This window comes from Macaca thibetana, chromosome 18 (genome assembly GCF_024542745.1).
Source record: "Macaca thibetana thibetana isolate TM-01 chromosome 18, ASM2454274v1, whole genome shotgun sequence".
NCBI lineage: Eukaryota > Metazoa > Chordata > Mammalia > Primates > Cercopithecidae > Macaca > Macaca thibetana.
This window is the reverse complement of record NC_065595.1, coordinates 21,693,134-21,720,397: the sequence shown is the minus strand read 5'-3', so window position 1 is coordinate 21,720,397 and position 27,264 is coordinate 21,693,134. Positions and strand designations below refer to the sequence as shown.

The 27,264-nt window shown below is 47.1% G+C and overlaps 1 protein-coding gene across 4 annotated transcripts in view; it reads right to left on the bottom strand.

The window, feature by feature from the left end:
* Nucleotides 1-263: 263 nt before the first annotated feature.
* ALPK2 (alpha kinase 2) overlaps nucleotides 264-27,264 on the bottom strand; it is a 144,063-nt gene continuing 117,062 nt past the window's right edge. For 2 of the 4 annotated variants that reach the window (XM_050768010.1, XM_050768011.1), the window contains 3 exons: nucleotides 22,530-22,747; nucleotides 17,322-17,370; nucleotides 264-1,055 (listed from right to left, as the gene is read on the bottom strand). In XM_050768010.1, the coding sequence (XP_050623967.1) occupies nucleotides 839-1,055; nucleotides 17,322-17,370; nucleotides 22,530-22,747 (484 nt within the window). In that variant the 3' untranslated portion in view covers nucleotides 264-838. Of the gene's footprint in view, nucleotides 1,056-1,351; nucleotides 10,248-17,321; nucleotides 17,371-22,529; nucleotides 22,748-27,264 lie in introns of all 4 variants that reach the window. The other 2 variants (XR_007721299.1, XM_050768012.1) reach the window with 2 other exon arrangements.

Here is a 27,264-nt window from a genome sequence, read left to right as displayed (position 1 = left end):
ACTGGTGCCCCCCCGCCAGGATTAGTGTGCATCTTCTGGCGCGATCCACCATGGGTCAGCCCTGGGTTTAGGCGGCTCGGGTTTAAGGAACAAAGTAGAAAGTGACGGAACCTAAGTTGTAATGTAAGAATGAGGGAAAAACACAGATGCAAATATTTTGTGCTCTAGGAAACCTATTAGGAAATTACTAAATCCTGGAACAATGTAAAATATGGCACACACTCTAAAGAACAAGTATCTATAATGACACATACATCGTACACTTTTTGTTTAAATATGAATTTAATTAAACAGAAAATTGTAAGTGGCTGTGTGAATGATGGGAAGAGGCTTCACGTTACAGAATTCACCTCCAGCAACAATAGCATATTAGACACCAGTGGAACAACTTGACCCAGTGAGCGAATTCGTGATTTCTGTTTACATCACAGCAGGATGTGTCTAGAAATCCCAGGTTAGGAATGGGGGTGGGAATAATTTTGGCTGTGAACAGACTCTTCTCAGCACCAAGTCCTTGACAACACAACCACGTGCAAATACACAGATAGACACATGACTTGAGGTTGGTAAAAACGCTAAACGTGTATACAAAGAATGGACTGTCTTTGAGACCGATCGTCGATTCAATCTCCCCATAAACCTGGTCACAAATCCTGTTCTGAAATAATTTGAGTGAAGACAGCAGGTGACGGGTTTAGAGGCATTTGGCGCACAGGCAGCTGGGAATAAGGATTGCCACACACTCTCTGCAGGCTGTGTATTCTCTCCTGTGTGGCCTCAGATTTTCCCTGGCAAGACTGTGTGCTGCTAGCCAGTGGCCATTAGTTTACCGAGGATGTTAGGTTTTCTTTTCGCCTGGGGTCTCAGACCCTGTCTTCTTCACTGTCACAGAGTTTGCTTGAACTTTGCTTTTCCCAGTGCTCGGCTTCTTCTGTTTCTGGCTATTGTTTTGAAGGGATTTCAGTCCCAGCATTTTGCAATACTTGTTACACTGGTGTAGTGCTTTAAACTGATCGATGAAGGTCATGGAACAGTTGCCTTTAAATCCTTTGTACCTGTGAGTTTGGGTGGAAGGAAACAGCTTTTAAAAACAGGACACTTTCATCAGTTTAAAAAGAAAAACTTGAAAGGGGAAACTAATGGTGCATGGAACATATATGAATTTCAGTTTTAGGTAAGAATGGCCACAGAGTCGGGCGCGGTGGCTCACGCCTGTAATCCCAGCACTTCGGGAGGCCGAGGCAGGTGGATCACGAGGTCAGTAGATCAAGACCATCCTGGCTAACATGGTGAAACCCTGTCTCTACTAAAAAAACAAACAAAAAAATCAGCCGGGTGTGGTGGCACGCACCTGTAGTCCCAGCTACTCGGGAGGGCGAGTCAGGAGAATCGCTTGAACCCCGGAGGTGGAGGTTGCAGTGAGCCGAGATCGTGCCACTGCACTCCAGCTTGGGCGACAGAGTGGTCTCAAAAAAAAAAAAAATGGCTACAGGATAGACACAACTATTAGTGAGGGTAAAAAAACAAAGACTGTGGAATTAAGTAAGGGAAAAGATCCACTGGCATGTACAGTGAAGATCAAAGGCCTTAGAGTATCCAAGGGTCCCAGTTGCTCACCATTGGAATGTACCAGCATTTTATTGCCCTGCTCCTCATAACCACAATGACCAGTGCTGGGCTATTTGGATAAAACATAGATCTCTTAGTGATTGAAAGCCACCCCATCCCACCTAGAATTTCTAAATAAAGAATTTCAGAACTTTGGAACTAAAAGAAAGTATTTTGTTTAGACCCTTCAATTTACAGTTGAAGAAATTCAGGCTCAGAGTTCATGAGACTACCCCAAGAAAACAAAGCAAGTTGATGTAAGAGACAAGATTAGAGTGAAGCCCTCTGAGTCTTTCTCCTACAGCAGAGCTCACTCCCCTGGCAGCCCACTTTGTCCCCAGGAGAAGAAGAATTTTTGTCTCTGGCAGATCCTTTGTCCCCAGTAGGCTCTAGAAGGGTCCATGCTGACCCCTTGGCCAGGAGTAGTTTCAGGGGTTGTTCCTCTTGGTTGGGACATTTAAATACTTAAATTATAAACGGCCTTGTTTTCATGTCCCAATTGTGGTAGGTTAGTGTGCTCCTTGAATGGACAGCTGCCCAGCCCCTGCGTCTCCCCAGCTATCTGCAAATGAACAAGAGATCCATCAAAAAACTGGTTGAAGGTGCCCTGGGTTCTGGGCAGAATGTCAAAGGGTAGTAGGCTATTGCAGCTTGTTTAGTGGCTAGAACGGTGACTCTGCAGGTCTTCCTACCAGTCACCAGAAAATCCCCAAATCCCATGCACACACTCAATCCAGTCACAGCTCCTCACAGAGTGCGGAGGAGGCCAGGTGAACATAGTGCCAGCCACATACCCTCCCCAATAAGTGGCATCTCCTTGAGATGTCCAAGGGTCCTCCTTGTCACCACAGATGAGCTTTGTCAAAGGAATTTTCCTTCAACGTGAATCCCATGGGGATAAACACTTTGAAGCAGCACATATATAAATCTATAAGGTCTACGTTGGATCCACTCAGCCCCTCCCCATCAATGCATTCTCCACACTGCCACCAGAGTAACCTCTACAAAACATAAGTCATGTCATCTCCTGCTTACAATCCCATTGCTGTCAAAACGAAGACAAAATTCCTGAACCTGCCTGTGATCCTGCACTGTCTGGCTGCATCTCCCAACCCATTGACCTCTTCAGCCATTAGAAGTGTCCAAGCTCCCTCCTCCCAAAAGTTTCTGCTTGCACTATTCCCCCTGCATGGGATGTTCCTTCCTCTTTTTTCTAGATAAGTCTTGCTCACTTTATTTATTTATTTTATTTATTGAGACGGAGTCTCAATCTTGTTGCCCAGGATGGAGTGCAATGGTGCAATCTCAGCTCATTGCAACCTCTGCTTCCCGGGTTCAAGTGATTCTCCTGCCTCAGTCTCCCGAGTAGCTGGGATTACAGGCACCCACCACCACACCTGGCTAATTTTTTTTATAGTAAAGTTGGGGTTTCACCATGTTGGCCAGGCTGGTCTTGAACTCCTCACCTCAGGTGATCCACCCACCTCGGCCTCCCAAACTCCTGGGATCACAAGCATGAGACACCACGCCCGGCCCTTGTTCACTTTAAATTCTCGGCTCATTTGACCTTTCCAACCAAGTCACATCTCCCTGTCATAGACTCTCCTGGACTGTGCACTTCCTCTTTGTGGCACGGTCCCACACACAGTCTGACATCTGTGAGTGGATGAGATGGTTAATTTCTGTCTCTCCAGTCACTGTAAATTCCGTGATGACAGAGGTCAACACTCTTTGCTCACCACTGTACCCCAACACCTAGTCCAGTGCTTAGGAAACGGCAGAAACTCAACAAATAGAGGATGATTGAAAAAAAGAGTGGGATGCTTTTATTTTAGTGGTTGTTCAGAATGCATTTTCATTTGTCTATTCTTGTGTTGACCTGTATCCGTGCTGTGTGCTTTAAAAATAAAGTCACATGGGAGGAAGGGACAGCAACTTTCCTACCTCCCTTCTCTAGAGTGCACCTAGCCAAGCACTGTGCTTGAGGCTATGGATTCAACAGAGAACACGCAAGACATTGACCCATGTTGTCCAGTGAAGAAGACAGATATTGAAGCATTACAATGAAATATGATGAATACGATGCAGGGGAAGCATTGCCGGCTGGTGAGCCTGGACAATAATTGGTGGGCTTAGTTTCTGTCAGTTTCCTGATGTCCAAAGTGTGAATAATAATAATGCCCACTGAGGCGGGTGGATCACAGGGTCAACAAATCACAACCATCCTGGCCAATAATGGTGAAACCCCAACCCTACTAAAAATACAAAAATTAGCTGGGTGCAGTGTCGGGCACCTGTCATCCCAGTTACTCAGGAGGCTGAAGCAGGAAAATCATTTGAACTCAGGAGGCAGAGGTTGCAGTGAGACCAGATGGCGCCACTGCAATCCAGCCTGGCGACAGAGTGAGACTTCGTCTCAAAAAATAATAATAATAATATTAATAATAATGCCCATAGGGTTGTTGAAGGGATGAAATGAGAAAATCCATAGAAACCATGTAGCTCAGAGCATAACACAGTAAAGAGTCAAATGATGTTGATCATGTCATTGTTATAATTATCAACATTACAACTCATGCAACGGATGCGGGCTTCCTGTGGAAGAGACTTTGAAGCTGAGAGTCAAAGCTGAGGGATTTCCCAGGTAAAGGATAGGGGCAGAGGGTGCCTGGCATTCAGGACCAGTGACATGTAGGCCCCAGTACTAAACGAAAACAGGGGCTCCTTGTTCAAAAAGTGTTAAGAATTTCAAGACAACAAGCACAGAGCATTAAACCAAACACAGGGCCCTTCTGAGTGTGAGGTCCTGTGCACAAATTGCACATGCACGAAACTAGCCCTGCCCGGTGGGAGAGAGTGCTGGCATGGTTGCTTAATAGGGCCAAAGGCAAACTGGCAAAAAGAAGTCTGTAATGCTGGCCTGATGCGGATTCTGTAGCTGATACGATTCAGGAAATCAGGCCTCCTTCACTGGCTGGTAGAAACTATAAAGGTCAACACACCTGGACTGAATGGGGAGAGTTTTTTTCCCTATGCAATCCAAGCAGGGTTTTAAGCCCTTAAAGGCGTGCAAGGTTTCCTTCCTCTGTGAAGCCAAAGCAGCAGCCTGCAGCTCCACCCTGCCGTGTCTGTTACAACTCCAGCCGCCCCTCCTCCTCCTGGCAGGGGACCCGCTCTGCCCGTGGGAGCCCACGGTCCATGGCCTTGTGAAAAAATGACTTGGTTTCTGAAAGCCAAGCTTTCTCATTGAAGAAAAGGTCAACCAAAGAAAGGAGTTGAGTCTGGCAGAGTGGGAAATCTTCTACTGCGAATGGGATCGTTTTTACATCTCTATCTTCCTCTGCAGGAGCTCCCCGAAAGGCTGAAATGTCAGCCTGTGGGCGTTTCCTGTGTACCTGAGCCCTCTCTCCTCGGTGGGACGCGGGGCCAGCGCGGCCTGCTCCCTCAGACAGGATGGCTGGCTTAATCCCACCCGCCGCTGGGGGCACCCGCGTCGCTTCACACCAACTTCTGAGCTCCTCAAACTGGGAATGCCACGCGTGGGCAGGGGCAGCTTCCTTCTCTGAGCGCATTGGAAACATGTTCCGGTCATTTGCATTAGGACTGCCTCGAGGCTTTTCAAATTCAGACAACATCTGGTCTCTGCAGAGAAAAATAACTAATTCACACTGTGACCTCCCAGAAAGATCACCGCTTGGTCCTGAAGCACTCGCTTGCCAGCAGGTGTTAATGCCAGGTAAAAAGAGAGCCCCTGTCTAACGGTCTCCACCTCTGGAATGGAAAAAGCTGAGCTGGGTCAAAGGAGCCTGACTTCCGGGCAGCCCCGGGTAGACTTCTTTCAGGAATCGGCCTCCTTCTCCACCTCCACTTAACCTCTTTCTTTAGACCCTCGCAGAAAAGCTGGAGTCAGGCAGCAGAGGCTCGGATGGCTGTTCCTGGGCAGGGTGAGGCCAGAGAGCCAAGGCAGCCCTGCACCGTCTTGGAGACGCTTTCTCAGCCCTTAGCTACCTTCAAGCTCCAGCTGCAGTGGGCTCTCTCCACACCAAGAGAAGACATCTGTCCAACCTCCTCCCTACATCTTCTTGAGAACCAGACACCCCTCTCAGAGTTAGGGGTGCGTGTGCCCATCTTCTCTCCACAGATTATGATCTCTCTCAGGACACTGCCTTATGCCCGGAACTCCTGTCCAGGGGAGGCTTTTCAATAAATGTTGAGGGAACAAATAAATGGGGACCAGCCCCATCCTCAGCACTACCTAGTCCTGGTCCTACTCTTGTCTCCACATCACATTTCTGAACATCTCTTTCTCTAATTTTCGGCCCTCACCTTAGCCTGTCAGACAATGTTGAACTTCCCTTTCCCTAGCTTTCTCAGGTGCAGATTTTTTTTTTTTTGCTACCTAGCATTTACAGAAATTACAGATCTTCCTCCTTTCTCAATTTGGTCTCTGTCTCAGCCAGGATGTTGGGCTGCTGCTTTGACCCATTGTTCTCACAAACTGACAGCCATCACCAAGGCCATTGCCCTTGCCCAAGAAGAAAAATAGGGCAACACCCTTTGTGTTCTTAGACTGATTATTCCAGATTCATTCAAAGGACATGAATTCAATGACGTCAAGCTCTCCTCTACCCAAGCAATGGGAAATGGAGGTTTCCCTGCCTGTGACCCACCTTGCATGTGACATGTGCCACCCGCTGCCTCGAGGATTGAATCTGGAGCTGCAGGACATCTCTCCAACAGGATCACCATTGCAGAAACTCACTATCCTTTTCATGTTGGATAGATGTAGGGGGTTGAGTAGCATCCTTGCCCACCCCATCCCCAAAGTCACGTCCTTCCCAGAACCTCAGAATGTGACCTTATTTGGAAATCACGTCATTACAGATGGAATTTCTTAAATGAGGTCACACTGGAGCAGGGGAGGCCCTCAATCCACTGTTACTGGTATCTCATAAGAAGATGACAAAAGACAGAGACACACAGGGGGAATACCATGTGATGCTGGAGACAGAGGTTAGAGAGATGCGTCTATCAGCCAAGGAACTCCAAGGATTGCCAGCAAACCCGGAAGCCAGGGGAGGGGCATGGAACAGACCCTCCCTCAGATCCTGCAGAAGGAGCCAACCCTGCCAGCAACTTGATTTCAGTCTTCCAGCCCCCGGAACTGTGAGACAATCCATTTCTGTCATCGGAAGCTCTTGGTTCATGGTCATTTGTTATGGCAGCCCTAGGAATCTAACACAGTGGAATAAAGAATCTTGTATTTGAGATCTTTTTCAAATATTTTCATTTTAAAAAATCTTAACTTTATTGAATTTTACTAAATGGGTCTTTTTATCCTTAACCTCTAATTAGTATAATTTTTTCGCCTGTCACTTGGATGTGAATCTATCCATCGGATGTGAATCTATCCATCTGCTCTCACAATCTCCAGAATTGGAACACTAAATTTATTCCACTCAACAGCATTGTAATCCCAGCACTTTGGGAGGCTGAATCAGGAGGATCGCTGGAGCCCAGGAGTGCAAGACCAGCCTGGGCAACATAGTGAGACCCTATCTCTACAAAACAAAAACCAAATATGAACAGCATTCAGTATAGTCTTTTCTCAACTATATACCCCCCTGGATGAGAGTGGTCCCTACGAATGACCTCAAGACCCTATTAAAATGCTGATTTGGATTCAGTAGGTCTAGAGTGGGGTGGAAGGTTCTGGCATTTCTACCAGGCTCTGGGGGGTATTGATGTCACTGGTCCAGGGACCCCCTCTCCTTTGAGCAACAAGGAGATAAACTACTCAAAGTGTTCAGTGATCTACACTCATCCCTATTTGACTTTGGAAATGTCTTTAAACTGGAACACAAGTATATCTTATGTTTATGAAGTTAGTGTCAAACAACCTGACAAAGTCACACTGAAACATCCCACCTGGGGAGGAGCTATGGAGGCTGTTTCTACAGTCCTGCCCTCACTCAACAAAGATTTATTCAAGATTTGCTATGTGTTAGAAACTGTGCCAGGCTGATGTCTTGCTTGAAAACAATTTCTCTCTCCTCTCATCCTAATAATGAATGGTATAGCCTTTCAGATTCACACAGAAATCACCAACTGATAGCAGCAGGGTGACTGCCCTCTCTCCGGGATCTGCTCACAACCCTGCTAGACAATGTATTGGCTCCAAAAACACCTGGAGAGCAGGGGTGGAGGAAAGTCACAGAAACTTCCAGCCCTGGCTGAGTTGGAGAAACCAAAGTTCTTGGCTGGCTTAATAAAGGAAATGAAGACAGGCAAGGCAAACCTACTGAGAAGTTTTCCTGCACTTTGGTAACCCATTAGATGCCAACCAGAAGCTGCGTTGAACACCTTGAGTTTGAGATCTTTTCTGAAGAAAATTTTCATGCAGAGGGAATGGCTACGAGGACAAGGAATTCGAGGTCAGGATGGGGGTGAAGAATTGAAACAAAGCCCTGGTCTGATGTGTGATGTGTGTGTGTAAAATAAAGCCAGGCTGGACTTAGGCTCTGCTAGAACAGACTGTCACCTGTGTGGAAAGGGAGGGACACTGGGGAGCTGTTTCCACCTGGAAACAGCAAGAGATTCCTAAAGTGCCACTCATACCCCTCATTTTTCATGTGTACTCATTGATTTCTTCACTGATCAGGCAGCAGCTGTGTGCCAAACACTGTAGGGGAACTAAAAAGGATTAATTAATAAGCAGAGTGGCACTTTCCCAAAAGCGGCCATCTTGGAGCAAGCTGTCACATCTCAGCGGGAGGAAGTTCTGTGGAAACCCGGAGGGTGCCATTTTCACACTCCTGAGCAGATTCCTACAAGATTTCCTAGATCAAAGACAGCTTGGGGTTTATCTGGCAGAGGGAACAGCATAGTAAGGTTCAGGGGCACGTTCTGAGCAAGAGCAGGCGTTCTGAGGGGAGATGCTGTCAGAGGATATGTGAAAAGGTTTCAAAGCCATGCTGTGCCATTTCTCCTGTGACATGCTGGTTTCCAAAATACGTTCTCATGAGCAACAGTCCCACAGGAGTCTTTGAAATTCTGTGGTGTAAATGCTGTGAGAAATGCTATATGATATCTCTCCTAGGTTTGGTATGGGAGGTAGCTCACGCCTGTCATCCCAGCACTTTGAGAGGCCAAGGCGAGAGGACTGTTTGAACTCAGCAGTTTGAGACCAGCCTGGGCAACATAGTGAGACCCCACCCCTACAAAAAAAATTTTTTTTAATAGCTGGGTGTGGTGGTGCTTGCCTACAGTTCCAGCTACTTGGGAGGATGAGGCAGGAGGATCACATGAGCCCAGGAGTTCCAGGCAGCAGTGAGCCGTGATCAGGACTCCACACTCCAGCGTGGACAATAGAGAAAGACCCTGTCTCAAAATAATCGTAATAATAATAATATCTTTCCTTGTCCCTAGGACATTCAAAATACACATCAGCTCTTTAAAGACTCTATGAAGTCTCACACTAAAGAAGCCTCCTGGCCGGGCATGATGGCTCATGTCTGTAATCCCAGCACTTTGGGAGGTCGAGGCTGGTGGATCATGAGGTCAGGATATTGAGACCATCCTGGCCCCATCTCTACTAAAAATACAAAAATTAGCTGGGCGTGGTGCTGTGTGCCTGTAGTCTTAGCTACTCAGGAGGCTGAGGCAGGAGAATGGCTTGAACCAGGGAGGCAGAGGTTGTAGTGAGCCAAGATCGTGCCATTGCACTCCAGCCTGAGTGACAGAATGAGACTCCATCTCAAAAAAAAAAAAAGAAAAATAAAAAAAGGAAACCCCCTAAACTTATTCAACCCAGGGTTTCCCAAAATTGCTTGACAACAGAAATCTTGTTTCACATAATTACTTTGAAAAGCACTTTAAAAATTCATGGAGTTTTTGAGGGTGGGGATGTGGTAGCATAACCAGATCTGTGTTTTCTAGAGAAGTTCTCCCCTGAGGATGTCTACAAGGTGACCTTCTCTTGGGGCAGTTGACCTTCAGCAACTGATCTCAACAAAATGCCATCTCAGCCACCACTGCCCCTCCCTGGGCCAGTCAGGGGAGCCTCCAGGCAATTCTCCCCTGCTTTCCACCTTGTCCAGGTGAGTGCAGGTCAGATCATGTCATGGCCAAGCAACTGCTTGGATGGCCCCATCTCCCTCTGAACAAAGTCTAGCCCCTCCCCTTGTTTCCCGGCACTCTCTGCCCTTCTTGCCCAGTGCTATGGCTGCTCCCTCAGTCCTCAGTTGAAGCCACAGTCCCAGCTACCCCAACAGAAACCAAGTCCTGGCCCTATCTTCCCTCATCACCTCCCTGGCTGGAAAAAAACAAAAAGAATTCAAAAAGTTCCCTCCTTCTGCAGAAAAATGAGAGGGAGAGGAGGACAGAAGTGCCCCACCTTCAATGAGTCTGGTCTCTGTGTCAGATGGCAACATATTCTAGAATCCCTGTACATTTGCATTTCGCTTTTGATGGCACCCTCAACCAGGAGGTTCTGTGAGACAGGAGTCCCGAAGAAGAGAGCTCAGAGAGGAGCCCAGGGGAGGGGGAGAAGCACTCATCTACTATGCGTCCGTTTTTTGAGGTCACGTGAGTCCCATCTCCATGAATATGCAGGAAGCACACAGTCCATTCCTTAGTATCTGAAATGCAAACTGGAGTTGAAGACAAAGAACCCAGGAGGGGGCGTTGTAGGTAGACATTCACCAAATAAGCAACCTGAGATTCACCCACTGTCCTAAGCCCCAGAGCTCTGATTCCCAAAGGACTGTGCTGGTTTTTATCTGCAAATGGGAGTGAAACCACCTTTGCAGAAATTATAACTCAGAAAATTGTGACAGTGAAAGAGATCTGACCTAACTAACTCCTTCTTGCTTCTAACCTCCAAGCTGTCCTTGTTCTTTCCTGGGCAGAGGCCAAACTAACTTTGGGAGGAACTTAGTTTATAGTTTAACTTTGAAACAAAGACCATAACAGCCCTTTCCCAAAACAAATCCCCTTCTTGCTTGGGAACTAGACTACCTTTGCAGGACTAACAAATTAGCCACAAGATTAGAAATTACGGTTTAAGAGTCATGCAGCTGGAGGCTACAAGGTTCTAAACCTCCCCAGTTGCTCCTAAGGATGACATCACCATTGTAAAATCTAAGCTTGGAGCTTGAGATGTTTTTCAGACCCTGCCCTTGATGCATCAACTGGCGCCTCCCAGATCAATAAACTGGCTCATGTAGTCATGTGGCCCCCACCCGGGAACTGACTCAGTGCAAGATGACAGCTTCGACTCCCTACGATTTCATCTCCGACCTGACCAATCAGCACTACCCCTACTTCCTGACTGCCAACCCCCAAATTTTCAGGGAGACTGATTTGAGTAATAATAAAACTCCAGTCTCCCATACACCTGGCTCTACGTGAATTAAACTCTTTCTGTGTTGCAATTCCCATCTTGATAAATCGGCCATGTCCTGTCTAGGCATACAGGCAAGGAGAACCCGGAGAGCAGTTACAGGAGCCTCTGCAGGGCCACAGGGCAGGCAGTTGAGGTGAGGGAGAAGTGCGCCAGCATTCCCACTAGGTACAGGCTGTTCGAGAATTCACGATTCGGAGGAGCAGCTGGGCTGACGCCCTGGGTGGAGGTGAGGGTGGGTAGAGGCAAAGCCATATTTCCAGCGTGCTCCAAGTTGCACAGTGAGGGCTGCAGGGTCTTCCATATTGACAAGCTCTAAATCCTCACGAGGGATGCCCACCACTCTGGAACATCACTCCGCAGTTCGTTCCTCACTCTTTTCCCACAGGCTCCTTTCCCTCTGCCTTCAATCAGGCAGGGTCTCTTTAGACACACACACACACACACATACACACACACACACACACACAGAGGCAGATACACAAAGACACACACAGACACAGATATACACAGAGACACACACGTACACGCACACACACAAAGGCAGACACACAAAGACACGCACACAGACACATATACGCACACACACACATTCCCCACACCTCCTTTTCTAGCTACCTTCTAGACTTTTCCTTGTCTTTTGTGGACGAACTTGTTTAGTTGCTGGCATCTTAGCAGCACATTCCCTCTCTGATCTGTCACCAGGCTCCCACCTGGTGACACCGCATTGGCTTAGACGTTCCTGAAGGCAGTGATAACTTTTTTCTTGTCTATTCTGGTCTTCACCCTGTCCTGTCCGCTCAGGCTCTGTCACCCCTGACCCTCTCGGCCATCCCTGCACCTGCCTCGTGCCTCTGTCTCCCTCCTACTGGCCACCAGTCTGTCTTGCAGGGGTGATCTCGAATCTACCAGGCTTCTCTAGACGTCCTCTCTGTTCAGACTCATCTCTGAAGCTGGATGACAAGCAATGCAGCATCTGTCCCTGAGTCCTCAGGTCCTGGGAATGGACTGGGCAGGGGGACAACTAGGGAATAGGGTCAGGAGTGGGAGGAACCCGTGGCTCCCAATTCCAGACACTTCAACAGAACTGTCCTTTGTAAGACTTCTGGGCAGAGGCCAGGAGACTGCTGTGCTAGTCCCTCCATGGAGGGGGCGTGTCCTGGCTGGCTCTGTTGGGCCTGAGAGACTCCCCTACACACTGAGAGCACTGCTTATAGTAGGATCTGCCTTGCCAACAACTGCAAAAATCACCACTATTCCCTTCAGACTTCCCTTCAGCCTCCAGACTTCCTTAATGGCAAAGACTGGCCACATAAATCAGCCAGCAGGCCAGTCGGTCCTACTACAGAATAGCCTGACCCGATGAAGATGGGATGCAGGCGGGCTTCCAGGACAGGTGACCATGGGGCACGCGGGGAGAAGAGCTATCTGGGGCATAAAATTGCCTTTCTCAAGCCGACAGGCCTGTGAGACTGGTCTGCTGATGCCTGGCATTGGGGACTCGGCTGAAATGTTTGGTGTTCTACAGTGACAAGGCCCTGCTATGACATACTTAAAAGGCATCAGGAATTCTGTTCCAATGTCCCTTTGTTTCCTCTCCTGGCAGACTCATGCATTGCTTTAAATACTCTGCCTAGAGTCACCACTCATGCACATAAGCCTATTCTTGGGGCGTGTTTCTTTGGATTAGATTGTTTCTTCCCACGTCCAGGTTTGTTTTGGCTCTTCGTCTCCAGGTATGGCGGTGTCTCAGTCTTGCGACCGGGCAAAGCATCCCAGGTGGCTGCCGTCCCCTCCACCTGCTTGTGGGCATTGAGGGCAGAGCCTTTCTTTTGGAACTCAGCTTGACCGAGTGTGGGAGTCTATTTTGATCTTTTCTCCTTTTCATGGCCAGGATCAGAGCTAGGCACGCAGACGCCAGTGGAGCCTGCTTTCTCAAGGCAGCTCTCCTCCTGCTACGTGAACGAATCATCCAGGCTTCTGTTCAGGGTCTCGGGAATTTGGCTTCCATGTCAGGGACGCCTGACACATGACACTCATCCTTAAGTCTCATCGTTCCTTCTTCCAAGGGTGGAAAGATGCAAGGCTGGCTGGCAGCCGCTCTGAGGGGTGCCCTTTATGGTTGTCCATATTAATCTTATTTTGGTCCAATGCTTACTGCCAGGGACGAAATCTGCTAATGGTACTTTTCTTTGTTGTATTTCAATCTGGCAACCGGAAACTGGCTTTTTAGGGGAGACTACAAAGGGCAAAGTATTGGTTCTGGTGCCCTCTGGTGGTTGAACTGCAATCTCGTCGCCTGCCCCAGGAACTCCCCCACTGGCTGGAGAGAAGCATGAGTTTGCAGGTCGGCTCCGCTGCCTGGGTGGCTTTAGATCGGTCTGGAGTTGGTTAGGTTACGTTTCCAAATCTCCAGTTATAAAATTAGGCATTTTTTCCTTGTGTAATTTCCAATCAGAAATTTGTTCAATGGTCCAGTTAGTATCTTGGTCTGTCTAGAAAATGGATTACTGGATGTCAAGACAATCTTACTTGCCATACTTTGTAACCTGAAATTTTTGTACCCAACATTTGCCAAAAGATTGAGGTGGCTGAGGTACAGGGGATGTGCTTCCAGACATATGTATATCTCTGGCTCCCAAGAGAAATACGACATACTCCTGTTGTAAGGAACATACAACGAAGTAAAGTTGAATTAAAATGAGTAAATCATGACAATTCTCTATTTTATTTGATGAGATTAAGACTAATTACTCCTGAAATAGGACCATAACCTTTGACTTCATTGAACAAGAGAGCAAAACAGGTTGCATGACTGGGGTGTCAGCAGCCAAATATGTGGTCCTGATTGAGACATATGGGAATATTTTTTTTAATGACACACAGAGCACTGCTTCTTATGATGGTGCTATTCCTCCAGCTGAGCCATGCCAGGTACCAGCCCCCTCATAGAACTTGCGACTGTCCCTTTGCATCATGAATGAACTAAGCTCATGCACAGTTGCTTGCTAAGAATCAAGAGAACTTCCTCAATCAACCCTTATTCTTCCATCTTCTCTCCTGCTCTCTGCAGTCTGTGATGCTCGCCTTCCTTTCTTCCCCCAGCTCATTTGCCTCCCACCTGGACTTTCCTGTCTGCAAAGTGCCGTTGAACTTGAGCCCTTTCCAAGTCTGTTCTCATGATTTAGCTCCCTTTTGCAGCTTTGACATTCACTGGAGAACTTTTTCAATTGTGCCTCGGCCTCCCAGCATTGAGGATCTGCCCTTCACTTTGGGGTGCTGACTTCAAGCAAGAAAGATTTCTTGACTCCTGCCTATAAGCAGGCTGCCCCATGCCCCATGCCTCCTCACCTGTGAAGTGAGGAGGTCGGACTTGATCACTGGTTTCCACTCCAGAGGGGTTCCCAGGAGGTCTCTCAACCACCCCTTATGCTCTGTTTGGAGAAGTTTTCCCTTTTCATCAGTTTTTCAAACTGTGATTCTAAGATATATTTATTTTGGGGGGAAAAAAACTGTGTCTTAAAAGGTAAAGCTTAAAGAAAAGTTTTTAAAAAACAAAGGAAAAGAAGATCTAATATCCTTGCCAAAGCTCTCAAACACTTCAGAATCTCCTCCTCTCCCAGCTCCTGCTCCCTGGCCTCTTCTTGGGTGGGAAGGCAATAAGTAAGTAATACTTTATAGACAGCATTCTGTACTGGGCTCCAGCCATCAGCGCTTCTAATGGGTCTTGGGCAGCTATCCCAGGCCAGATAAGTCATATTAAAGCTGAGAACAAAACCAAAGGATTGGATTTCTTTTTCAATCAGGAGAAAAAAATATATACCATTTGAAGCTCCCAGTTGGTCTGGGTTCCTGGAAGCTGTTGACTTGCTTTTAAAAGATGTCTTAAATAATCACGACCATCTTCATTTTTGAAACTTCTTGGGCAGGTTTCTTTGTTTTGGTAGAGAGCTGTTATTTAGAATTTTGCCTACTCTAGTGTCAGGCTAAGACATGAGGAGGGAAGGGAAACTAATATTTATCTAGCTCACTTCCAGTTTCAGGGGCTAGGTGTAGATTAACTGGTGGAATACCGAGGGCAAGCCGGAGTGTCCCGATGCTGTACATCACTGCCTTTAAGAACTTAGTCACATGCCCACAGTCACACAGCTGGTATGACGAGAAGCCAGGATTCAAACTAGGGCTGACTGATGCTTGCATCTGTAAGGTTCTGCAGAGCACATGGAGCCTGGAAAGGAAGTCTCCATTTGGAAAATCCTTCTGGGGTCCAGAAGCCTCCATAAATAGGGCACCATATAATTTATCTTCTAAATGGGTACACTTGTTCAGGATAAATGCTAAAGTGTATGGGATGTGAGGACCTCAGGCATAAAATGGTACCATCATGGGGAGACTGGGATAGACGTTCATCCCCCTCATCAGGTAGGCTAGGCACATTCCTATGATGCCGAGAAGCAAGTCTACTTACTATCAGGAGAAACAGAAGCAGCAGCATCACAGTACGAACTGGGTCTCGCTCTAAATCCCTCGCTCCTTCCTCCCCACTTCATCATAACCCCTCCTAACGCGCTGTCTTCACAAGCCCAAGGACACGCCCAATTCCCTGAAGTGTATGCCAGCCAGGTCTCCGGTGAGCATGGGGGAGAAGCCTGGAGACAATTCCAACATAAAACTTCATCATCACTGAGCCACCGTAGGGAAAAGGTCCAAACCGCATCCTGGTTCTAAAACCCAACTGGAAGCTTTGTGCAATCAGCAAGAACTTCATGAATCAGACTTACTGACCTGGAGGTTAAAAGAAAGAGCGATCCCCTTCCTACTTTTTCAGATCCCTCTACTTCTCTCTGTCCTTTAATGAAGCTGAAAATTAGCATATTTGTTGGATCGTGGCTGACACTGATGGTCTGAAGTAACCAGAAAGCTCCCATGGATAAGTTGTTCTCAGCCTTGGGAAAGTAAGCTGGATTCATCCCACCACTTTATTCTCTGTGTTTCTGATGCTTTGACATCTTGGGCCTTACTGGCCCTGGAGAGACTCTACTCCTCTCAGGGCTGCATATTCCTAGAGATAGTAAATGATCACCTTCCAGAGAGCCTTTCATATATATGCAAACCAACAATCCAGAACCACACTCCTAATACGTCCTCTGTGGACTCTCATACTGGGGCCACTATCCACCTGCCCTAATCACCCCAGTGCGGGTACCAGACACTAGGGCCAGTCCTATGTCCCAGAGACTGCTGGAAATGTCAAATTAGCCAATCCCAGACCTGTTTATCCTCCCTCACCTATTCCTTCCTGAATAAACCATAATATTTTTGCCTGTGTTTTCCCCTCACTTCCTCTACCTCCCAACTGGCCCTGGTGCTTCCCAGCATGGCGCCTGGTGGTGTGGTGCCCCCTCTTGGGAGCTGTGAGTAACAAACTAGCTTTTCAATGGTAACTGTCTCCTAATCTGTTGACCTTACGATACCTCATACTAATAAAACCTACATTTTGAAATGGAAGCCATCCCTTCCAAAAGTCATGAGCACTCTTTTCCTCCCCCTTACAGACGGTCTCAGTACATAGGAAGAGCAGGAGCGGGCAAAGGCGACGGCGGTTCCAACACGGAATTGCATCTTCACCAAGAACCACAAATGGCTGGCTTTCTCCTCAGTGGCAGTCAGGTAAAGAAGTGGGAAGGGGCAGCTTGTTAAAAAGACGCCCCAGTAAAATGTGATCATAGCATCATCTTCTGTGTGTGCCTCACACTAAGCAAAGCACCACTCTATATTAGAAAAATAAAGCCATCATCAAAAACAGGTAACTAATCACAGCTCTGCCAGAGATGTTGCCTCCTATGATTATCATCATGGGGGTCTGTGAGCTGCCTAAAGTCCTTTTTGGGGAAAAATTAATTTGAAATATACAAATTGAATTCACTGCATTCAATTGCAAAAACATATTTTTCAAAGAAGCTTTTAATAGTGAAGATATTAAATGTAAAAGAATGGAATATTCCAGTTAAAAGGCATCCAAATAATGCCAGCATTTTCTCCCCATGGTACTCCTATTGGTTATTAATCTTGAAATGTGTCTGCAAGAGTTCTCATTTGTTTCAAAGTTAAGAAACAAATGTGCTCCCCTGTGACAACAAAGTCCATAAATATTTTATATAAGTGAGAGAAATGAATTCATCCCAAGAACATTTGTCATCTGCAGTTAGGTCAAGAAATTCACTTTGCCCACCTCAGCCTGACAGTGTCTGCCTGGAAGGTGTCCTTAGCCCAGTGTTAAATGATGCACACTCTATTTTTTCCTACTCACCCTTTAGCCAGCGTTGCTATGCCAACGTCAGTTAGCTTCATTCCTACACCTACAGGAAGAGAAAACAAAGGTGGGAGTTTATGTTACTCAGGGTCCCTCAGAAAGAATGACAGCTCCTCCTCCTTCCCCTTCCTGCACAAACACCTGAGGCTTCTTTCAAATACGCATCCAGCTTTAGGCAGGGACCATGAGGAAGGCAGCAGTTAGCGGGACTCAAGTCTTATGTGAGCAGACAACCCAAGCCATCTCAGCTCCAGAAATGAAGTCCTCTGCCTGCCTGGCCCACCCACCCCATGACAAGGAGGGAGCTGGCCACTCTGAAAAAATCTGAGGCCCAGTGCTTGCCCCGTAAGCTCTCTCCCCAGAAATACTCTGACTTCGGCTTAGGTCTGGCTCCCCATTCTTCAATGAAAGTGGAAACCCTTACATGGTGGAAAGAAGAGTAGGCATGGCCTGGGATGGTCAATGCCAATAGCAAGAGGGTTTGACATGGTTTGGCCATGTCCCCACCCAAATCTCATCTTGAATGTAGCTCCCACAATTCCCAAGTGTGGTGAGAGGGACCCGGTGGGAGATAAATGAGTCATGGGGTGGTTTCCCCCATACTGTTCTCATGGTAGTGAATAAGTCTCAGGAGATCTGATGATTTCCTAAGGGGCTTCCTCTTTTCCCTTGGCTCTCATTGTGTCTCTGGCCTGCCGCAGTGTAAGACGTGCTTTCCGCCTTCCACCATGATCGTGAGGCCTCCCCAGCCATGTGGAACTATCAGTCCATTAACCTCTTTTTCTTTATAAATTACCCAGTCTTGGGTATGTCTTTATCAGCAGTGTGAAAATGAACTAACACAGGGCTCAAGGGGCATGTGTTTAGTTGAAAGTCAAACTTCAGATGCGTGATTTCTCATTTCCATAAAGATCGTTTTTCAATCCAGGACTGAAGGTTTTCTGGGTGGTCAGTGTTAGGCCCCAGGAAACAATCTTGAATTCTATGTAGACGCTGAACCAATGGCCTGGGGAAGCAGACATTTGGAACATGTGGTCCTTGGGCTCATCCTAAATGCTACCCGCTAAACCATGGTGGGGGTAGGTGGGGGATACCAAAACCAAAACAAAGAACAGCTACCTGAGCTTCCCACTCTGGTTCAGCAAAGAGCAACAGGCACCCATCGCAAGCATATGGAAGCCTTTTCTCATCTGCCTTTCCAGCAGGAGGGGTAGGGAGGGTAGCTCGGCAGCCAGGGAGGCAAAGGGAATAGACCATCCCACTGTTTTCCACCGTGAGGAATGACAAGAGCTGCCATCCCCTTCTGTAGTGGAGAGCGCCACCCTCTCTCACTCTACCCGCAATCTCAGCCTGCATCCTGAACCTCTCCCAGGTCTAGTGGAAAGTAAAGCACTTCCCTGATGCCCAGAGTGTGGATTCCCTCTTGGCCTTTCCAGAATCTCCACGCCCTGACCATGTACCAATTCCACTCCTGTCTCCCTAGGGTGAGGCTATGGGCACTTGCTCCAATGCAGTGGACCTCTGCCAGGACCTTACCCATGCAATCTAGTGATGACATTTTATCCCAGGGCCCACAGTGCCACCCCACCAGTGCGTCTGCACCTGCTAGATACCTGGGTCCTGCCTCCCGTGCTCTTGTCCCTGCGTCTTGGGCCCCATGGGCCAGGCTGTGACCACTGGCATTCCCCACCTCCAGCAAGTGACTTGCCCATGGAGGGCCCTGGCAGCCTAGAAACCAGTTTGGGCTGTGGAAAGGAAAGAAACTCAGCATCCCGCTAAAGCCAACCATGAGGATCAGATCTGCTGGCCACCTACTCCATGGTTCTGCACCCATGTGGAGTGCTGCTTCTGAGGCCCAGGAAAAGACAGCTAAAGAGTTAATGCTCTGATTCAGCGGTATCCGCTGGGAGCATGGCAAAAACACAGGACACGTTGGGATTCAGGCTGGTTAGTCAGACAGAAGCCATGAGGCCTGCTTTTCTGCAGTGCACCTGTGAGCTACATTAGACACGGCACTTTGGGAGAACCAGTGACCATTTTAAAAGTCTCTTTTGCAGTTGGTCACTAATTCATCATCTACAGGTTGTTTCTAATAGAAGAAAGGAAATGAACAGCCTTAGAAGTTCATTCTCCAGAATTCGAGGTCTTGAGTGTTTTGGGTGAGTGCTTGTTAGAAAACCTGGTAGTCTCACCAGTATGCAGGTCTCAGGTCCAAATCACAGGCTCATCTTTTACCCCGCAAACCTGGCACAATCTTCTAAACAAGCAAATACAGCCAGGAGGAGTTAACTTTTAAAAGTCCAAAAAGGTGGTGATAGAATTTGAGTTTAATTCTAATTCCAATGTCTCTGTAAAATTATAAAAAGTGGAGTTGCCTTAGAGAATAGATGTGCTGTCTCATGCCACAATGACAATGACAGTAAAAATATTTTTTGTCCGTCAATAGAGAGTAAATAAACACCATTACTTAACACCACACCACTATGTTAAACCACGCACATCATTTACAGAGAGATGTGATATTCCATTACTGTTGTTTACTAGTACCTGGAAGTAAAACTAACTGTTCACGAAGCCCTGGGTGCTGCTTTTCAACGGAAGAGCTATATTTAATACAAAATTAATTCCCAAGGAGAAAAGATGGGGGACAGCAGCAATTGCACAGCCAGAGTCTAAATAGAACAAACAGCTGTCTGTTAAGACCATATATTTTGTGTGTGTGTGTGTGTGGCAGCAGTCTCTTCAAAGAGCGAAGTCTGACTTAAATTTGCAGATTGGCTTCATCTGCAAGGCAGTAATGTTGCATTTCCCAGCTGGCCTGCAAGGAGTCCTTCCAAGGGCTTAGGAGGAAGAGCAGTACACATACCAGAGCCTTCTTACATCAGGAGAGACTTGGAAAGGTCTGGAAGTAAATATCTTGCAAATTTGCTAAATTGTTATTTGTGGAAAGAACTTGGAATTCAGAGTCAGAAAATGCGGGTTGGAGTCTTGGACCCCTCTACTTACTAGCTGAGTGACAGCAGACAATTAATTCACGGTCTCCAGCCCTCAATTTTCTCATCTGTAAAATGGGGATCATAATATCTTCTCTGCAGGGTTATTATGAAGATTAAGTAAAAATAGTAGAAAAAAATGAATGGATACAAAAACTGATGAAATCCAAGTAAAGTTTTTAGTGTAGTTGATTATATTCTGCCAGTGTCCATCTCTTGGTTTTGATAATATACTATACTTATGTGAGATGTCACCATTAGGTGAAGCTGGGTGAAGCGTACATGTGAACCACTCCATATATTTTTGCAAATTCTTGCTAGTCTATAATTATTTCAAACTAAAGGCTGGGGCACAGTGGCCCTGTAATCCTAGCACTTTGGGAGGCCGAGGCAGGAAGATCACCTGAGTCCAGGAGTTCAAGACCAGCCTGAGCAACAAAGTGAAACCCCATCTCCCCCCACACACCCCCCACACACAGACGAAAGAATTAGCCAGGTGTGATGGCACACTCCTGTGGTCCCAGCTACATGGCAGGATGAGGCAGGAGGATCACTTGAGTCCAGGAGATTGAGGCTGCAGTGAGCTGTGTTTGCACCACTGCACTCCAGCCTGGGTGACAGAGTGACACGCTGTCTCAAACAAATTTAAAAAAATGAGTTAAAAAAATAGGAACCATTTATTATGTGGCAATGCTGCAATTAGTGGTTTACTATCTCATTTAATTCTCAGAACAACCCTGTGTGGAGGTTACTGAAGCAGGGAGAAAGGTAATTTGCTCACAGGCTACCAGGTTGGAAGTGGCAGTGCAGGGAACAGAACCCCAAGGTGGTCTTGCTCTTCAACACCATGTAATAGCTAGAGCTTGAGATCCTCATCTGGGACAATGTTTGACATTTGGTAGACAGACAATAATACAGTTCAGATTTTCTTAATAGCAAACGGAAATAGGGAAACTCTTGCGGCGGAAGCTGCTGGTGCCTTACCTATTGCCCTCACCCTAACCACTTCTGTGCACCTGGCTCCACTTCTCAGTGCCACACCAGCATTTCTCTGCCTAAGAACTTTCTCTGATCATGTTTTTTATCCAGCTTAGCTTGCCCGTGTAGGCAGGTGACAGGTGCAGGGGAAGTAATGCCCCCACCCAGAGCAGCCGCCAGCTGGTGATCCTGGTAGCTGGTGCATACACACCCCGGCTCCCTCACTGAGAAGTGTGCTCTGCAGGGCTCCCCGCAGATGTCAGCTCCAGCACCCATGGCAGTCACTGGCTAGTAATAACATACTCCACCAGCCTCCTTTCCTTCCCCAGTTGCACTTCCCTACTCCTCTATTGGCGTTTCCTGGGATCCCCTCTCAAATAAGCCATTTGCACATGAGTACCTGTCTCAGGTCTGTCTTAGGGGAAGCCTAATGATGACATCTCCATTCCACAGAAGAAATGGTATTCCTAAACAGTTGTGTATATATTGAAAACATGCTATACATTCAGCAGAGGAGCTTAAAATCTAAAGCATTCTAAAGACTCTTTTGTCTATTGAGAATGGAATACTACATTTTAATTTATCTTATGGTAGATCTGGATTTGGGTATATATTGCTGAGTCTAGGCCTATTGAGGATATAACAGTAAAGCCACTCTCTGGTTACCTGTTGTAATGGGAAGGCATTATTGGAATGAATTATTAAAATGAAATGAACTCTAGGCACAGTGGCTCATGCCTGTAATCCCAACACTTTTGGAGGCCAGTGTGGGAGGATCGCTAGAGCCCAGTAGTTTGAGACCAGCTGGGAAACTGTCCAGGACCCTGTCTCTGCAAAAAAAAATTTTTTAATTAGCCAAGTGTGGTGGAATGCATGCGCAGTCTCAGCTACTCTAGAGGCTGAGGCAGGAAGAATACTTGAGCCCAGGAGTTCAAAGCTGCAGTAAGCTATGATCGTGCCACTGTACTCTAGCCTCGGTGACAGAGTGAGACCCTGACCCCCGCCCCAAAATTTTTTTAAATAAAAATAAAATGAAATGGCCATCTGGCTGGTCATTTCAGGCTCTGTTATCGAATCTCATTTCTGATGAGGCATCAGTAACACCTTCTGCAGGCAAAGGTGTTTAAAGGTACTCAGCAGGCCTATCCTTCCTCTCCTTCCCCTCCCTCTCCACCCACAGGAACGTCTCTGGCCCACAGCATCCCTGGAGCCCAGGCTAAGCTGCTCTCCTCACCCTGCATGTCCGTCACCAGGAGGCAGCCACTTGTTTTCTGGTACACCCAGTGCTGGAAGGTGCAACACTTCTGACCAGCTTCTGATTCTCTTCTCAAGAAGTTTATTTCTTTCCCATCCCTGATGGAATACTTCACAAATTCTCCAATCAGCTCCTCCTCCACTGTAGCATACGGGATATTGTTCTCAGGCCGATGGATAAGAAAAATAGGAATGATCCTGGCAGGGAAGAGAACACAGGTGCACATCGAGGTCTCCACTGGGAAGAGAGGCTCCTGCGGCATTCGTCCTTCGCCTGGAGCAGCAGGGAGTGTAGAATTTGTCCCCAACTCTGCTAGGTTTAGACTACAAATCCATCCAATGACTTTTTAATGGGTAAGATATGTTTCTGTGTTTTATTTGTTGTTATAAATTCCTCCTTGGGAGGGGGGTTATTTGCTCATGTAGAAATGAATGTCTTCATTGTAGTCATATCTTAATGACCCATCAATCAATGACTGTAATCTATCTATCAATTCATCCATTCATCTACTCATGCACCCATCCATTTGTCCATCCATTCATCCTTCATTCTACTCACCCTCCTCTTCCCCTCCCTCCATCCGTTTCTTCATTCCATCTATCCTTCCTTCCTTTCATCCATCCAATCCATCCATCCATCCATCCATCCATCCACCCACCCACCCACTGATCCTTCTTTCCTCTCATTCAGTCAACCAATATTTATTCAGTGGCCTGTATGTGTCAGATGCTCTTCCAGATGCTATTCCTCAAAACAGCAGTAAAGAAAACAGAGGCTGTGTTCTCGGGGCTCTCACCTTTAAATGAAGGAGACTGACAATAATCGAGTAAATGCATGGTGCTAAGTGCTAAGTGGGAAAACCCAGCAGTGACGAGGAGACAGAGGCATGCAGTGGAGTGGGGCAGCTGTCTTATGTAGGGATGTCAGAGCAGCCCTTGTTCATGGATAAAGAACAGTTGAGCAGAGGCCTATAGGAAGTGAGGGGAGCCATGAGGACATCGACGGTAGAACATTCCAGGTCGAAGGCACCCCGAGGAGAAATGCTCAGGGCAGGAGCACTCCTGGTGTGTGGCAGGAGTGCAGGGAGCCAGGGAGATTGGCAGAAGTTGGGGGAGGCAGAGGGGACAGGAAATCAGGCCTTAGGGGACCTCGGAGGCCATTTGGAAAACTTTTCCCTTTGTACTGAGTTGGATGAGAAGCCACTGGAGGATTTGGGGCAAGGGAGGGACACGACGAGATTTCTGCATGACAAAGATCACTGCTTCTCTGTGGAGAATAGGCCAGGGGTGGGGCAGGGAGACTGGGGCCAGGTAATGATGTCCAGGGAGCTGGAGAGGTGATCAGATATGGGATGGAGTTTCCAGCATTATCCATTTGCTGTCACATCATCCTACATGATGATTTCCTACCTGTCTCTCTCTCTTAAAAGCACCTACACCTCCTCCCCCAACCGCACTCTCATCTTCCTGTTTCAGTGTGAAAACTGAAGGTTTGGGAGAACCTCTAAGTGCTGCCATGAGCACATCCATATTCTCACCTCCCGGTCTGTGCCCACGCACTGCGCCCTCTTCCTACACGATGCGCCATCTCTGCTCCATCCTGAACCATCTCCTCTATAGGTGCCCTGGTCCCCACCCCTCTCAAATCCTCCAGGTATTGCTACAGCAGTTTTCCCTCTTTCTTATCCATCAATATTCCCTCTACAGAATCATTTCCAAAAGCCTAGCAGCACTCTGTGATAACTACACAGCATGGTGACCCTACAACCCACCCCAACTACTGACTCACATTTGACATCGAAACTCACATCCGCTGTAGACTCGCTGTCTCCAGTCTCTCCCCTCCCATTCTCTCTTGAACATCTGAAAGAGGCTTTCCCTCAAAAGAAGCCTCTGTCAAGGACAGCATGACCATCATGCTGCTAAGTCCAGTGCTCTCTTCTCGGCACCTACCCCTTTTGCTCTCAGCAGCTCTGGGCACAGTGGATCTCTCACTTCTTTCTGATACGCCTTTCCCTGACTTCCTCATGGCTTTTCTCTGCTTCACTGGCTACCTCTTCTCTGTCTCCTTTGCGAGTTCCTCATCCTCTCGTCAATCTTTAGACTCTGGAAGGCTCTGGAACAACTCTTTTCTCACAATCCCTAGCAACTTCCTTGCTTTAAATACCATTCAGATGCCGATGATTTCCACATTTATGTCCCCAGTCCAGCCCTGTCCCTGAGTTCCCTGCCCACCATCTCCACGTGATGTCTCATGGGCATCTCAAATTTAACATGGCATTGGGCACACATGGCCATAAAGATGGCAACAATAGACACCGGGGATTCCAAAAGAGGGGAGGGAGGGTGGAGGGTAAGGTTGAAAAACTACCTATTGGGTGCCATGTTCACTATTTGGGTGATGGGTTTAGTTAAAGCCCAAACCTCAGCATCACACAATACAGCCACGTTAACATGCCTGCACATAGACCCCATGAATCTAAAAAAAAAAAAAATAGGAAAAATAAAGAAAAATAAAAGGCACCCACAATAAAAACATTTAAATGATGTTTTAAAAATTACCATGGCAGAAACTGAAGAGCTCATTTGCCCCCACTCCCCACATCTGCCTCTTCTCAGTGACTGGCAGCTTGTGAAAACAGAAACAATCAATTCGTTCAATAAACATCTACTGAATAGCTGCGTCAGAATCCCAAAGACTCACCAGGAGGGCAGAGGTGACTAAGACACAGTCCCTACCTTCCAGGGGCAGCCATAGGGGAAGGTGCACGGAGAAGCAAAGCCCAGCACATAGTAAATGTTCCTGGTTCAAAATAAGTGTTTGGCAAAATATGAATGAATGAATGAATGCTTATATATGTATATATAATATTTCTATATGTTTCTCAATTTCAGCGCTATTGACATCTGGGCAGATAGTTCTCCGTGGGGGTGGCAGGAGGCCGTCCTGTGCGAGCAGCCTGTTTAGCAGCCTCCCTGGCTTCTACTTGCCAGATGCCAGTAGTCCTTCCCGGATCCTGACCATCAAAAGTGTCTCCACAACCATCACTGTCTCCTGGGGGTTATGAACCACTGACAGAGAATCTGATCTTACAAATTTGTAAGTAGCCAAAGAAGCGATCGCCTAGTTTAACGTTGATAACGTAGATACCACTTTCAAGGGCTTAAAATAGAAACACTGATGGCAGGCCATAGAGGCAAGAGGAAAACGTGAGATGCTGACTTTCGCTGCTCATTAATTTTTTTTAATTACAAAATGCTTGTCAAATGAGTAAATGAACAAATATACTGTGTCTCATGTAGGCCCCTAACTATATGTTTAACAAATCAGAAAATCAACTTTTGGGAGGGACCAAGTGACCAGAGAGAAATGGCGACGGGGCAGCTATAACAGAGACCTATGCATGCAAAGATGTGACCAGCTGCCCTGGGGTGGGGATGGAGCAAAACCCCACAAAGAGCCCTTAAATGAAAATGCCTCAAAAATGGCATGGGCTTTGAATCAGGATCTTTAAACGTAATTGTGTAGAATAATCCCATCTAACATAGTGGCCACACACAACATCAGGAAAAGTTGTGGGGGCAGCAGAGATGGGTGAGCTCCTCTGCTGCCCATGTGGTTCCTTTCTCCCTTGAACGGCGCTAGTGAAGACCTGGTCACTTCTCTCTCAGAGGGAACGTGGGCCTCTAGACCCCGTCTCCCAGTGGAATGAACATATAAGTCTTGCCCCTCACAATAGGAAGGAAAGCTTGAGCTGGGACCTCCGGTTCTGTGATTGCCACTCAGGAAACCACCTTTGCAAAGACTATAACCGTGAGAAAATTATGACAGTGAAAATGATCTAACTGATACCATTTTCCCTTTAATCTTCAAGCTGCCCTTGTTCATTCCTGGGCAGAGGCCAAAGTAACTTTGGGAGGAATTTAGTTTATAGTTTAGCAAGCAAAGATGGTAACAGCCCCTCTCCAAAACAAACCGCCTCCTTGCTTGGGGACCAGACCGCCTTTGTAAAACCAACAACTTAGCCACAAGATTAGAAATTATGGCTCAGGTGTCATGCAGCCAGAGGCCACAATATTCCTAACCTCCCCAGTTGCTCCCATAAATAACATCACTAGTGTAAATCCTAAGACTGGTGTTTGAGGTATTTTTTAGACCCTGTATTCTGGTGGATCAGCTGGCACCACCCTGATTGGTCAACTGGCTCATCTGGTCTTGTGGCCTTCACCCAGGAATGGACTCAATGCAAGAGGACAACTTAGTATCCCTGATTCCATCCCTGACCCAACTCCAATCTCTATTTCCTAGCCCCCGGAATTCCAAACTCTCAAACAAACAAACAAACAAACCCTAGCCTCCAAATTTCCAGCGAGTTTGATTTGAGTAGTAATAAAACTCCAGTCTCCCATTTAGCCAGTTCTGTCAGAGGCATGTGAACCAGACCAACTCCATCTTGAATAGGGGCTGGGTAAAATAAGGCTGAAACCTATTGGGCTGCATTCTCAGATAGTTAAGGCATTCTAAGTCACAGGATGAGATAGGAGATTGGCACAGGATACAGGTCATAAAGACCTTGCTGATAAAACAAGCTGCAGTAAAGAAGCCGGCTAAATCTCACCCAAACCAAGATGGATATGAGAATGACTTCTGGCCTTCCTCACTGCCACACTCCCACCAGCGCCATGACAGTTTACAAATGCCATGGCAATGTCAG